This window comes from Aulonocara stuartgranti (assembly GCF_965226115.1).
Source record: "Aulonocara stuartgranti genome assembly, chromosome: 3".
Classification (NCBI taxonomy): domain Eukaryota; kingdom Metazoa; phylum Chordata; class Actinopteri; order Cichliformes; family Cichlidae; genus Aulonocara; species Aulonocara stuartgranti.
In genome coordinates this window covers 25692004-25707905 of record NC_138941.1, presented here as the reverse complement: position 1 = coordinate 25707905, position 15902 = coordinate 25692004, and the positions used below count along the sequence as shown (strand labels likewise).

The window sequence follows — 15902 nt, the reverse complement described above, 5'->3', positions numbered from 1 at the left end:
AGCTTTTCGGCTACAGCCTACACACATCAAGAACAACAGAATCCAGTTCATTCTGTTTTAAGCTGGCGAGGCGTGATTGGGGATGGTGTTCAGGTGCATCCATCCCCTCCGCAACTGCGCCGCAGACCACGCCCGACTACAGCTCTGTAGTGAAAAACAGGCTCACTGTAGCCACAAAGAGTGAATAGTACTGTCACTAAATTATATATTTTTAATCTCTGTTCACAAGTTTCTGGATTTCTTTCTTTTTTTTTTAATAAGATTAAGACTGAACTTTATTTTCCATGTTTGGAAATGTTCACATTCTGTTTAACTTGTTGCTTTTTTGAAGAAGTGGTGCAGACTAATGAAGCAGTCTAGTGACAAAAGTTACAAATAGTTGTTTAAAATGAAAGTTGTTTGTTTAAAACAAAAATTACTGAAGGATTCATTGTCAATGACTTTATCTAAATAAAGTTGCAGCTAGGCTTTTCTGTCATTGTTTTGGCTGGGCCCCACTAAAAGTTTGAACCTCAAATCTCCCCTGCTTGGCCTCCAGTAACACTGTGAGGAATCTTGTAGTCGTCTTTGACCAGGATATGTCCTTCAGTGCGCATATTAAACAAATACATAGGACTTCTTTCTTCCATTTGTATAATATCTCTAAAATGAGAAATATCCTGTCTCAGAGAGATGCTGAAAATTAGTTCATAAATGTATTACTTGTATGTTGGACTAATTCATTATTATCAGGATGTCCAAAAATCATTAAAAAGCTTTCAGTTCATCAAAAATGCTTCAGCAAGAGTACTGACAGGGACTAGAAACAAAAGAGCACATTTCTCCCAAATTGACAACTCTTCTTTGACACCCTTTGAAGTCCAGAATTTAAAATACCATCACATACAAGGTCTCAAATAATCAGCTCCTATATTGTCTTTAAAACCTCATAGCACATCGTACCCCATTAGAGTACCATGCTCTTAGACTAGTGGTTTGCTCGAGGTTGCGGTTGATGTCTCACTCAATTTTGGCATAGAGCTTGATGTCATCTATTTACAGGAGGTGGCTGATGTCACTCCACTCCTAAATCACTGCTGAATCTATATCTGTATTCACTCTTAGTGTTGAGAAGGTTTTAGGAGGTTGAGTCCTTACAGAACAGCCACAGGGTCAGTGCATCATCTTGGTATATTCCACACTTAATGGTGACTTGTGTCACTGCCTTCAAGTTGGCCTCCAGTGTTGTATTCCACAGTCCCACTGAGTTCCTGATCAATGTTATTGGCACACTATTAGCCTTATACAAGGCAAAGCACCCCAGTAACCATTTGTAGGGTATTGAGTTCTTGTAGTTGACGGTAATGCTCAGGTTGGTCTGCCTGGCTTTAGAGCTCTATCCACCAGGAGCCGCTGTTTTGACCCTTTGCTGTTATTTTCAGTGCCTTTCGGAGATGTGATCATGTTCATCTTGATTGCTACCATGCGATGAGATGAGCTTCCATGTTGTGGTGAGGCAGGCAATCTGCTGGGAGTTTGATAATGCTGTACTTTTGTGGGGATCCACCATGATTATGATTGTTCGGCCCTGTGTTAGCTAGTCTGTTGTTGGCAGCCCTCTTTGTGTCTCTAGCCAAACATGGTGTACCATTAGCTTGTTCAGCCCTTCAGACCCAGCCAATAGGTATGGATCATCAGGTCCTGGTTCTTAATTCAGGACACTAATTGTTGAATGTCTGCCTTTTGTGATCTTAGGTGTTTCTTCCTCTGGGCGGTTGCTGCGGTCTTCTCTTAGGTCCACCAGCTGAAATGTGGGGGTATACAAGTGTGGCCTTAGTCTTTTTTCAGAAAACTGCAGCAGTAAAGAAGTTTGGTTAACTGTCATTAATCTATAGTTTTACCTGGCAGGTAAAACATTACTCCATTGTGACAACCAATCAGTGGACAGTCAGATCTACTCCAGGACAAAAGGTTGGGGTTTTTTTTGGTGTGGGGGGGTATCTAGCCAAGACTACTTGGATCATCTATCCATGGAGAAAAAAATGGAGAAATGAAGAGAAACTATGAATTTTGTAGACTTGTGATCCATATTCTGCCCCAGCAGCTTTATTTGAATCCCTGAAAATAGCAACGTCTCTCCCAGAGCTCCATTTCGGTGACCTCTACATGTAACTTGTAGAGAATCCATCACCTAACACTGCTGCCAGGATGCAAGCTTTCAAAGTACAGACAGCTAGATGTATTTTCAGTCTGGATGGGTAAAATAATGGCGCTGTGTGGGAGGTGAAGAACAAGAAATTGCTTATTTAATTAAAGCAAAGTTAAGGGCTACATATCTACCTTAAACCAACTACCACACACAAATCTTATCTTTTGTTGACTTGGACTTTGACCAGAAAAGTTCCAGTAGTATTAATTTATTACTTTAATGTCATGCCATGAGAGTTGAGTATTTTTACACTGCAAATAATTCCTACAGTTTAAAGAAGCTGCCACTGACAGAAGGGGTTATTGCGCAATTTGACCTGTAAGGGAGGTACTCTGTACTCTGGGTCCTTCTGGTAGCTGCAAATAAACATTGATGAGTGAATCTGATAGCAGAGCAACTATGTGACATTTCGACTAAGTTAATCTCAAAGACATTCAGAGGATGGTTTGAGGGCAGACCTCACTACTGTTTTTGACCGACAGGTGGGCGTGTCCCAGAAGGTCTGACATCACGTGCATACTATGGACAGAACACCTGTGTGTGTGTAGTAAACTAGCAAAGTTGTGAATAACTACATAAATAACAATAGCATCACCTTCTGCTGGGGTAGCTCATTCATCACAAGCAATATTTCAGAATGTCCACAAGAGGTCTCTGTAGACCATAAACTGGCATCCACAGGACATGGCTTACAAGGCCGTGCTGAGCGCATGGCCACTGATGCAAAGGATCTTTGGGTCTATTTGATTATTGTATATTGACGTTCTGAGGCTAAATCAAAACAGATAAATTTGCAAACCCTTCGGCACTTCAGTAAACCGACGAACATCCTTCAGGATTTCCCTGATTGTGGCTTCCAGCCTTCTCCACAGGTTCTTCGTCTATATGCATCTTTGATCTTATATATAATTGCTTCTGGGATTACTGTGGCAGTGGCCTGTATGAGCTCATTGGTTTCAGTGATACTGGTAGTTGGGATGGTTGGCCAGGTTGGCTCATGATATTTATAATGGTCACTGTTGTTCCCACTGTGCTGTAGCCTCGGGATCTCTAGCTTAGATAGTAGTTTCAGCTGATGTTGCTGAGCTAAAAGGATGCTTCTTGGCCATTTTGGATGTTTGGTTTCTACTCATCTATAGTTCTCACATATATAACCTCTCTTATTGGGTTGGCTGGCATAGTAGCATTTAACCAACTTCATATTATCAGTCCTTGTAAATATACGCCTTGTTCCAGTAGTCGACCCAACCAAAACACCTGACACAGAATTTGTTAAGCCTGGCCTATTGTTCCGAAGACAATAATGATACCACTGCACTATCCAATTAATGCAACTTGAGTACGCCACAGCAGTACCTTAACACTCTGGCTATTGTAATAATTTGCTGTACGGCAGTGAAGGTGAAGGCATGCTACACTAGATGGCAGCAAAAGCTGCAGAAATTCTTACTATTAGAGGATGTTTAAACTCCAGAAAAACTTGACCCCAACGCAAAATCTGCTCATGTTCTAAAGGAAGATATTTATGCATTGTGCAAAGAATCAAGAGTGACAACAATTGCAAAATATTGAAAATAGGTCTGCCGAAATACTTGTACTTGATTGCAATAAAATATGTGATGTAGATACACTAGAAAAGAAAATACCTTCATATAATAGTTATAAAACCCCTCATCATCAGTGGCACGCCAGTGGAGAGAGTGGACAGTTTCCGATACCTGGGTGTCCACATCACTCAGGACCTGTCATGGTCCTGCCACATCAACTCCCTGGTTAAGAAAGCCCGTCAGCGTCTCTTCTTCCTCAGAAGACTTAGAGACTTCCATCTGCCACTGAAGGTGCTCAAGAACTTTTACTCCTGCACCATCGAGAGCATCCTGACGGCAAACATCTGCACCTGGTTTGGGAACAGCACCAAGCAGGACAGACGAGATCTGCAAAGAGTGGTGCACTCAGCCGAACGCATCATTCAATCAGAGCTCCCTGACCTGCTGCCCATCTACACCAAGCGGTGCAAGTCCAAAGCTAGGAAGATTATGATGGACCTCTCCCATCCCAACAATGGACTCTTCTCACTGTTGAGGTCTGGGAAGCGCTTCCGCTCCCTTAAGGCCAAAACAGAGAGAATGAGGAGGAGCTTCTTCCCCCAGGCTATTCGGGCCCTGAACCAGGTGTAGGACTGGACTCTCCCACACACGTCACTATAAGACTGGACTCTCACACACATCACCACACGCACCACCACACATTTCCTATAATCCTATAATTCCTATAATTTATAATCTTTATAATCTTTATAATCTCTTCTGCTATTTGCACATTCTTTACTGTAAATTCCTAAGTTAATTTGTAAATTTTGTAGTAAACTGTAAATTGTAAATATTGTAAAACTTTTCTTCTGTCATTTAATGGTCGGGCATTGTACAGCTACAAGCATTTCACCCCCATGTCATACTGTGTATGGTTGTGTGTGTGTGACAAATAAAATTTGAATTTGAATTTGAATTTGATTTGAATTTGATTTGAATTTGAAACCCATATAAAATATAAACCCATGCTTGTGGAACTATCTTGTGTATACTCAAAGTTAATGTCTCAAAACTGTTTCACTTTTAAGCTGACAAGCAGAACACTCTCTTCCTTGTTGCAACAGCTTTAGCCCTTGGCAGTTTTGAAACATCCTGTGGTTAAACAGCCAATACCCACATTTAAAAACAAAAACTGAAGAGTGTAAATTCTCGTCACAGTATCTATGCTAAACACAATCCAAAGAAGGAGGCTACAAATCACTGAAAATGAGAATTACCTGATTTCAATGAATTAAGCACAATGAAATGTAGAAAGCACTCTGCTGAATCCTTTTTCTTACCATAAAAGGACCATTTGAAAACAGCTGTAAACTGCTGTTGAAAGGGCAGCTGGTAGGTGGAAAGTGTTCACATTTACCCACTGCTGTGACTCATTCACAAAAAAATATTAAAAGAGACACAATCATCTCCAATAGCTTATGTTAGGCATAATAAATATTTCCAGAGGGGAAAAGAAGGTGTAAATGTCATGACAGTCTCTTGCTGCAGCTATGAGAACTATATTTGTGACAAAATTATATTCGTAAGCCCACTCTCTGTGTAAACTGAGCATATGACAGAATGTGATGCACCTTTTGAACTGTGAACTGCACTTCAGCTGGGACAAAGTTAACTGGAAAAAGAGCTGCTTGTGTGTCAGCACGGCTTTAGTTCTGTGGTGTTGATGCTCTTCATCTGATTTGGCTGTTGCGTGCTGCTAGATGTCGGTCTGTGGAGGTCTATTCAGGCCAAAATTATGTTTACACCATTTACTATGAGCTTCAGTTAGTCTCAATGTGTCTTTCGGCTCCGCGCTTCTGTGTGCCTGTTGTCACTTGACAGCGCTGTTCTGTTTGCTGTGTGCACAATTACACTCAGGACTACATTCAGCACAGCACACTCAAACATTACATTAGTGCGACAAGTAGGGTAAGATAGTCAGAGGGGAAGACGCATATCAAGATAACAGATTCACAAAGAGAAACAATTTTTCTTCAGTGTTTCTATTTTTCTACTATGCAGCTCGTCACAATTGAAGTCAAAGTTGAAAGGAGTTAGAGAAAGCAGGTTGAATACAACCATATATGTGTTATGTAACACGGACAAATTTCAATTCTTAACAGATTCATGTGAGTTGAGTTATTCACATCATGAGACTCTCTGTGCCTTCATTGATTATATGGTAAATGGCCTGTATTTATATAGCGCTTTACTAGTCCCTAAGGACCCCAAAGCGCTTTACATATCCAGTCATCCACACATTCACACACTGGTGATGGCAAGCTACATTGTAGCCACAGCCACCCTGGGGCGCACTGACAGAGGCGAGGCTGCCGGACACTGGCACCACCGGGCCCTCTGACCACCACCAGTAGGCAACGGGTGAAGTGTCTTGCCCAAGGACACAACGACCAAGACTGTCCAAGCCGGGGCTCGAACCGCCTTCCGATTACAAGGCGAACTCCCAACTCTTGAGCCACGATCGCCCGCTGTAGTATAGTGTAGTTAGGTACTCAATTCTAATTAAAACTGGGGCGGTGTTACCTTCTAAAAAGGACCTTAGCAAAGATCCAAACAGGAAGAGTACTGACTATTTATACTCTTGTTTTAACTCTTTATATCAGCTGACTGAAAGCAGTCCTTCCTCTGTGAAACCAATCAGAATTAGCTAAATAAAAAATAAAAAAAGACTTTAAGGCAAACATTATTTCTGTTATTTGAACCTTTTCCTTCCTGCGGTGATGTCATGGATGTCTACCATTTCAAAATCCCACTGTTGCACCTCCCATTCACCACATTCATTTCCACTTCTCATTAAAAGCAATGTTGCAATGTCTATGGGGCAAGAGTCTAGACCCCACTGCGAGGGTGGGGGTAGAGGTGAGGGGGATCTTCCTGAAAAGCTAAAAGTCTCACTGCCTTCAGAAAAGGATGATGCCATAATGGATGGTCTAACAGCAAAAAACACCCTGTTTTTACAATTTTTTCAAATGTAATTTTTTTGTACTATAACCTGTTCATTCCTATTGGAATGTAATCAAAAGGTGAATATTTGTAGTTGTTCAGAGTCCCACTAAGTATTCTGAGAGGGGTTTGTAACGTACACCGGGCATCCACATTAACACAGTGGGACAGACGGCTCCTCTGCAGATTCTGTATACAGAATATAATAATAATAATAATAATAATAATTTATACTTTATATAAATATATATATATATATACTGTACATATATAGAGGGCATGGATGGCATGTACGATCTACTGTACAATGTAAAGCACCTTGAGGTGACTGTTGTTGTGATTTGGTGCTATATAAATAAAATTGAATTGAATTGAATTGAATGAAAGTATACTCTGCGTATGTATATGTGAGTATATTTGAGTATTAATGTGTAATAGGATACTGCTTAGCAGTGTACTTAGCAGTGCGGTATGATGTGCCCGGAGCACCTCATATCACCTCACCTCACTAGTGAACAAAACCCCGAGATACTTAAACTCCTCCACTTAGGGCAGGAACTTGTCCCTGACCCAGAGTGGGCACTCCACACTTTTCCCTCTGAGGCTCATGACCTCAGATGTGGAGGTGCTGATTCTCATTCCCACCGCTTCACACTTGGCTGCGAACTGTTCCAGTGCAAGCTGGAGGACAAACTACAAGACAAAATACAGACTTACTATATAATATATACAAAGATGGAAGAATTAAGGATATATAGGTATAACATGCATGTTGCATGGTGTGTGTAATGTTCGTGGTGACTTAGTGACTTAGTGGTTTGTGGCTAAAGGGCTTCCTGTTTGTCATCACACTGACAGGCCAGAGGAGAGGACTAGGCCACTTCCGTTTGGTAGACTTTAAACTACACACTACATACATAAAGACTCTTATTTAGAGTCTTTATGAATACGAAAAGAAACAACTTCCATTTGTTATCACTTAACAGTAGAAGTGTGTATTGTCGTTTAACGTTCATGAAAGTTCCCCAATAGCGCTACAGTTTCAAGGGGACTCATATACAGACTATCTTGAACTTTGCTGCACTATGATTGTATGCTATGGAATTTACTCTTCACCTTCTGTTGTACGACACTTTTTGTTCAAATGGATCAGAAACATGTTAGTAAGAACACGTTACCCTAAAACTACCAAGTCTGGTATGATGTTTTGAAAAATGCAAATCAGTATTACAGTAAACTCACTGGATTTTCAATTCAATTCAAACCCCAACAATCACGTAAGTCTGTATGAGCAAGCGCTTTAACGACAGTGGGAAGGAAAAACTCTTTTAAACAGGAAGAAACCTCCAGCAGAAGTAGGGCCAGTAACACTGCACTCTCTGTGTTTCCAGTTTTTGCACCTTTGGATCAACATTAACTCGCCTCTGTTAAGAACCAGATTTCCTCTGATGCTGATCCTCCTCCCTGTCTCACTGCCTGTCAGAAACTTACCTGCCAACTACTGTTCCTCTTACCTCAGGTCTTCGTGGAATACGTGGAATAAGTCTGAAATCTCTGTCTGCCCTTCTGGTTGCTGCAACATACTTTAGGTCTGGAAATGGAAAGGAAAGGTCAAACATCTCGTTCTACAAGTTCCATCTCTCAGACACTCACTAGGGGAACCACCCCTTTCTAAGTCCTTGCATCGCACTGCTAAAAATAAGCAAACCTTCTTTCACTCCTTTTGCAATCATACTTATTTTCAACCTGAGCTCTGGAAGTAACTCGTCTTCTCCCGCCATTGCAGTGGGTCCCGCTCCTGTGACGTTCTCTCTCTGCCACTCCTTGACCTTAGTGATCCTTGTGTTAATTAAAGTTTTGTCTAAAAATAAAAAGCAGTGTTTTGAGTCTGCTTTTGGGCCACTTGGCCTTGATAAGAGAGGGTGTCTGTCTCCCTGAATCCAAAGTGGAAGCTGATTCACAGAAGAGGGCTTGCAAGCTGAAGGCTCTGCCTCCCTTTCTACTTTCAAATACTTTAAGGGAATACATTACACACCACTTGTTACTTTTCTTAAAGATATCACATTACGTTACTTAATTAATCACCAGAGAAAGTAATTTGTTACTTCTCGATCCATTACTTTCACGTTACTCCATAACATGACCTGAAATGCATTGTCACATAATTACCAGTTAATAGTAAAACCTGGGGCTACACATATTGATGGAAATCTCAATCCCAATGAGCATAAACACAAACCGACAACACAAAGCAGTTGCAGAAAACCTGCCCAAAGAGACTTCAAAGCAATTACCATAGTGATTCTACTTTATTTATATGTAAGAGTAGGACTGAAGGCTACAAGGCTACTGGACTCCTAACTCATCAGTACTTCTGTTAAGTGCTGAAGATGAGGCTCTGGAAGCAAGACTCAGCTCAGCATACGCTCAGTTTCAACATCACTCTGGGTTCTTCTGTAGCTTCCTGTTAGCATGTCTGAAGTTGTGTTGTTTCTGTCTTGGATGCAGTTTTCATTTTACCATCCCTCTCTTGTCCGTTCTAGCCAGCACGTTCTCACAAAATAGAAGTAATGTCCATGACTGCAGCTAAAAAAATTCTTTGCTGCTCATTTTTCGAGATTCTGAGGGACAGGGTTGGGCTTTTCTTTCTTTTTTCTAGTTGATAAATGGACGAGAAAATGGCACAACAGGGATATATTTAATTAAATTCACAAGTATGCTACATAGTGCCTTAATATTTTATTAAAGACAAGTAACATACAATGGGAACAAGTCTGGAAGTTTCAGTTTACCTTCTGTATTGATCATGAACCAGCTGAGCGATGTAGCCACAAGGACAGCTAGCTTTGTCCTATGACCACAGCCTCTATAGGAAAGACACAAATTTAACATAAATATGTATGAAAAGTATGAAAAGCTCTTTTTATGTTTTAAATTTGCACTTCTCTGCACAAAGACTTCTTGTACCAAATAATTGTGACACTTTCTTCACCATCAGGTCTCCATGTAGAGTTTTATTTTCCCACACACTCTGAATACCTGATGTGTGACATGAGACAATGTACCCAGTTATTCATTGTGTTCTATATGTTTCCTGTGTACTACCTACATTAATGACCGTAAAGACTAATGGAAACATTATACAGTTTAAATAAACTTACCACTTACCGTAAATATGAGATAAACTGCACAGGGTAAAACAGAAACAGTCTGGTAGTTATTTCGGTGCAAAGTGTTTTCAACATGTGTTGATGTGCAATTGTGAACGAACACTTTAAATATGTTAAAGAACACGATCTTACCTAAGCGCTAAATACAGCGCCATATAGCTGTCTGATTTTTTTGTTAATACTAATTAAAGAACAGTTTTAATGGTGTTGTCTTTTGTGTTACATTTTCTAGCCTGTGACTTTTAATCTAATGCTCCGGGGAATCTTTTCTTTTCATGTGTTTGAGTTTTGACAACACTGACAATATTTTCTTATGTACTGAATTTTGCATAACAAAATATTAATTTGATTGAGTAAAGGAAATGACATAACTGCTGTATAAAAACCTAAATTACATCTTGGGGTAGTGGGGGTGGGGAACAAAGGTGATATCTGTAACTCTCTAGGGAAGTTGTCACAAGTATCAGTATTCAACGGTGAATTGTACGAGGATGAGTCTTCTGCTGGGTCGTCTGCTACTTTTGTTCCTCCATGCCCTCTCAACTTGGTGTGAGTAAAAACATCAATATTAATGTAGGATCGTGTGTGCTTCTAAAGATGCAAACTTTAAAAACTTTAAAATTTTTAAATTAACTTGAGAAAATAAGTAAAAAAATAAACCAAATCTAGATTTCTGGGCATAATCAAAATCTAATGGGTACTAAGCTTTCATGGAATTCTCACATAACTTGAAAACTAAAGTTTCTAAAAGTACTCAGATTATACAGAATTAATTTTTAGCATTCAAATTATTGTTGACTTTAATCATCCTACTTATAATGCACAGGAACTGGACGAGATAAAAAAAAAAAGGGGGGACCTGCTTAAACATAAAGCTTAATGAAAATAGCGAAATATAGACATAGTTGAATGTAAGTGCTTTTATGCATTTTTAAGCCCATCACTTTCATTTTCATGACAAATTTACAATGCATGGCTAGTTCTGAGCAGGAAACTGAGTGAAGTTTAGCTGAATTCACATGAAGGAAGTGACTTCACATGTTAAGTGACTGAACATATAGTGAACCACATTAAACAACTTATGGACATCAAACAACAGTTAAAAGGAGAGTGAATAGATTTCTGACTTAGACTTTGAATGAAGAAGTTATATTTATTCAAGGTTTTTGAAACGATAGATGTAAAAGACAACCTAAAAGTTGTCAGGAAGTTTATTTGAGTTTATTTTTTATGTTTCTTACCGTATTACCGTAATGCTAAGTTCTAGTGTTACTATAAATATGTCTTAGGTTTTGTCTAGTTAAAGTTTCATCCATGCTCCCTTGTTTATGTGTCGTTTTCTGTCTCTTGTCCTCTGTGCATGATTTTTAGTTATGCCTGTGCCTCGTTCCCCTTATCTCTTTCCGTGTTCCTCTCCTTGTGTATCATTCGGTCTCCCCAGTCTGTTATGTGTTTCATGTCTGCGTTTTCCATGTTGTTAGATTTGTATTGTTGATTGTCATTTATGCTTAGAAATATTTACTTATATATGCTTAGAGTTTTGTAATTAGTTGTAGATTGGTAGAGGTTTTGATCCTTGATAGTCTGCAAACTTTGTGTGTATTAGACAGCACTTTGGGAGCATGAGAGGTCATACCGTGTCTTATTGTTTTATGGTAGGATTAACGTAGTTGCGTCTGTTCTAGTCTAAGTGCTCTTTGTTTAGATGAACTGCAGGACTTCCTCACCATGTTATCTAGGATGAACCATCTAGGGGGAGGGGGAGGCTACCCTCTTCCTGACCAAGGATGTTTGATCCTTTGATCAGCAGTCCACACACACACACACACACACACACACACACACACACACACACACAAGGTACTCTTTGTGTATGTAGACGTTATATGTTAATGAACCTATGCATATTCATGTAACCTCAATAAAAGGACAGTGTATGGGAGGACGGACGAGAGCTACTGGGGTCAAGCGAAGGGACGGCGCTCTGTCCAGTCTCTCCCGTGCACGAGTACCATGAAGATGTTTGCCTACTTGCGTCTTGCTTGCAGTGTAATTATATTGTCTTAACGTTCCAGCGAATAGGTTCAAGCTACAAACCTAACACATGTCATATCGTCAAGCTTGTGTTGTCATGTCTACGTCTCACGATGTTTCCTATGTTATTTTGACAGTCTGGTGTTCCATGTTCAGTGTGTTCAGTTTTGCCTCCCCTGTGGGATCATGCTCATTTGTGTCAGCTGTGTTTGCCAGGTGTTTCCACTTCCCTCAGTACTCTTCTGTGTCATGTCTCCATGTTCCAATGTGTATGTGTTAGTCCCCGTAGGGAAATTACTCCTTTGCATTTAACCCATTCACCCAGTGAAGCAGTGGGCAGCCACCAATGCAGCGCCCGTGGAGCAGTGTGTAGGGACTGTACCTTGCTCAGGGGTACCTCAGGGTAGCCGTTCAGTGGATTCGAACCCCTGACCTTCCGATCATGGGGCAAGAACTCTATCTACTGAGCTATCCCTGCCCCTGCCCACCTATTCCAGGTGTCTATGTATCCACGCCAAGTTTCACATTTAGGGTTTTTCATGCTTAGTTTTCCCAGTTTAGGTTATTGTTTATTCTCAGCTTGGTTACCTTGTGCATTGCTTTGTGTTTCTCCGTCAGCCATAATAAACGACTCGCTTTCAGTTAATATTAAGTTTGTTTCCATGATTTGTTTTGTCTGGATTTAGGTCTTCTGTTCTCAACTCCACACAGTCTTTATCCACTGCCCTTGACAAAAATGATTGTCATGTCATCTTTATTTCCAATGTGCAATCACTACTTTATATTATTTTTAAATAACTTACAATATTATGTTCCACTTTATCTCTTACAGGTGTTTCATCAGGCACATTTGTTGTGACCCAGAGTCCTCATGTTTCTGTCATGGAGGGCGAGACAGTAAACATCACCTGCTGCTGGACAGGGAAGTTTGAAAGATTTAGAGTGAACTGGCTTAAAAATCAAACAGAAATTAGGAGCGACTACTTTATTAATCAGCCTAATGCGTCTCTGAAAAAGGAAGAGAAGAAATGTTCTTTTTTGAATATCTCAAATGTTAGACCAGAGGATTCAGGGACGTACATCTGCAGGGTGACTGTGGAGATACCATCTTTAACTGAGGCTAAAGGAAATGGGACAGTCATCACAGTCAAGACGATGGGAAGAAGTGGGACATTCGACATTCAAGATAAAAGAAATCGTGAAGAAGTGAAAAAAGTGAAGAATGATGACAACACAGGTCAGCATATTGCTCGAGGTAGGTGACAAATCACCAGAATGCTGACAAACATGTTTATGTAAGCCACTGGGTTGTCTAATATAGGTTTACCGAGACATGATCAGGTCTTATGAGCAAACATCATTTAAAAAAAATATTGATTGTGTCTCGAACGTTATTAGTAATGTTTCACTAAAAACATATGAATGTACACTCACAAATCAACAGCGGTGTTATACATCTGCTCTCACATGATTAGCAAACCGTGCACTAGGATGATGGTGGTTCATAATCCCATATGCAAATGTCTGATTGTGTAGATTTTTAAAATGGCACAAAACCGCTGTGGAACCAGGATAGCAAAAATTAAGTTCATATTTTGTCAAGTTGTGCAGAGGCAGTGTTGGGGAGTAACAGGATACATGTAGCGCCGTTACATATTTAAAATACAGAATATGGGTAACTGTATCCCGTTACAGTTACCGTTTTAAAAGGGGGTATTCAGAATACAGCTACTCTGTTGAACTAAATGGATTACGCGCGGTCTTTTCCTTTTTCATATGTTAGGCTATGCCCTCTCTATTTTTGGAAACCCAAACAAAACATGCATTAAAGAGGCTCAAATGCCTGTGTCTCAATCTCACTGCCCATGTCACCTCTACTTGCCGTGATGTCACATCGCTTGACGTGAAGAAATATTTTTAAAAATTATTTTTCAAAAAATGATTTAATATGAAGGCAATAGGCAGAGTGTTACAGGCATCACCCTAAAGAATGTAGCCTCATGGACAGTATAGTCCGTGCTGCAGGCAGAATGGACTGCTATACCCGTGATGTGTCTGTGAGTGCGAGGGAGGGAGAAAAAGGAGAGTCAAAAAGTACGAGTTGCCACCGAGCAGAAGCAGGAGCTGGAAGCATGTAAATATAATAATAACCACTGCAGCCAAGAAGAGTGCCTGACAAGCCCAGTTGTAAGTAAGCTATTAAAACTCGACTGTACTCTGTGTTCGTGTTTTCCTCTGAAAAAATAAGTTCCGTTGGAGCAGCCTTTCAACGCCTCTCTCTGTCTCTCGCTAGCAAAGTTGACCCAGGCAACAAAGTAAAGCTAGTTTTCGGCTACGAGCCCGACACGAAACCCAACATATTAGCCAGAGGTCCCTTTACGGTTTGGAGCCGCGGACCCATTTTCTATAAGCGCGGAATAGTTTTCTATTCCTGCAAAAAGTGCAGCCTTACCTAATGTCAACCTACTGTTGCGCATTTCTTATTGATATTTGAAAATCCAGTTGGTATTGTTATGTCGAATAACCTTCAGTAATGTCAGTGAAGGTTCTCAGTCATCCAGGTCATCGTAGTCAAAGGAGCTTGCAAAGAAAAGCGTCTGGGTCAAAATCAAGACACAAGAAGTGGAATCCTTCACTGTGCACATTAACGCTGTGGATAAAAACATCAAGTTCACCAGGGAAGACACAAAGGACGACTGTTTGCCTTTCCTGGACTGCGCCGTGCACATCGAAGAGAACGGCAACCTCAACATCGAAGTTTACCGGAAGCCCACACACACGGACCAGTACCTCCTCTTTGACTCCCATCACCCTCTGGAACACAAACTTGGAGTAATTAGGACCCTACACCACCGGGCAGAACATGTTTCCTCTAAGCCTGAAGGAAAAAAGAAGGAACACACACATGTAAAGGAAGCACTCAAAACGTGCGGCTATCCCAAATGGGCGTTCTTAAAGTCAGCAAAGAGGCACAGAAAAGAAGACCAGACACCAGCGAGGGAGGATGAGAAGGACAGACGCAACAACATTGTCATCCCCTATGTAGCCGGTGTATCAGAGAAACTCAGGAGAGTTTTCTCCAAGCATGACATCCCAGTGTATTTCAGACCCAGCAACACACTCAGACAAAAACTGGTTCACCCGAAAGACAAAACGCCAAAACACAGACTTAACAATGTGGTGTATGCTGTACAGTGCAGCGAGGAATGCTCAGACCTCTACATTGGAGAGACCAAACAGCCACTTCACAAGCGCATGGCACAACACAGAAGAGCCACCTCCACAGGACAAGACTCAGCAGTCCATCTGCATCTTAAGGATAAAGGACACTCTTTCGAGGATGCCAATGTTCACATTTTGGACAGAGAGGACAGATGGTTTGAAAGAGGAGTGAAAGAAGCCATCTATGTCCACTGTGAGTGACCATCTTTGAACAGAGGCGGGGGTTTACGACACCAACTCTCTGCCATCTATAATCCAGTTTTGAGTTCCCTCCCCAGACGCCTTAACGCCCACTCACATCCTGGGCCATCTGACCTCAGGAATTCGCATGATAAGGTGGGGCCAGGTTTCACAATGAGCTCACCCGAAACTCTGGCTGATTGGGACCCACGCCCAGTTTCCCACCTTGGCTCAGGCGATTAGAGGATCATCAGGGGGTCCTTTTGTCCCTCTGTGGGGGGTCACTCCCACTAGGTTTATATCTGGGACTCTCCACCATTTGACCTTAGAACTGAAGAAGCTTCTCGGATGAGAGGTGAAACGTCTTCAAGCAACTTAAAGAAGTCCAGACGCTTTTCTTTGCAAGCTCCTTTGACAACCTTCAGTAATAGTAATACATCACGCAACAATAGTACATTCATGTAGTTGTAAAAAGCATGATAATATATTAAGTAATCCAACGTATTCAGAATACGTTACTCTCATCGAGTAACATGACGGAAAATGTTACAAAATGCATTTTGTAACATGTATTCT

The 15902-nt window shown here is 40.8% G+C and overlaps 1 protein-coding gene across 2 annotated transcripts in view; it reads left to right on the top strand.

Moving 5' to 3' along the window:
- LOC309692600 (uncharacterized protein) overlaps positions 1 to 15902 on the top strand; it is a 28577-nt gene that overhangs the window by 7386 nt on the left and 5289 nt on the right. Inside the window, exons 1-2 of one of the 2 annotated variants that reach the window (XM_082511257.1) lie at positions 10373 to 10439; positions 12757 to 13179. In XM_082511257.1, the coding sequence (XP_082367383.1) occupies positions 10382 to 10439; positions 12757 to 13179 (481 nt within the window). In that variant the 5' untranslated portion in view covers positions 10373 to 10381. Of the gene's footprint in view, positions 1 to 10372; positions 10440 to 12756; positions 13180 to 15902 lie in introns of those variants that run through there. The other variant, XM_082511258.1, reaches the window with a different exon arrangement.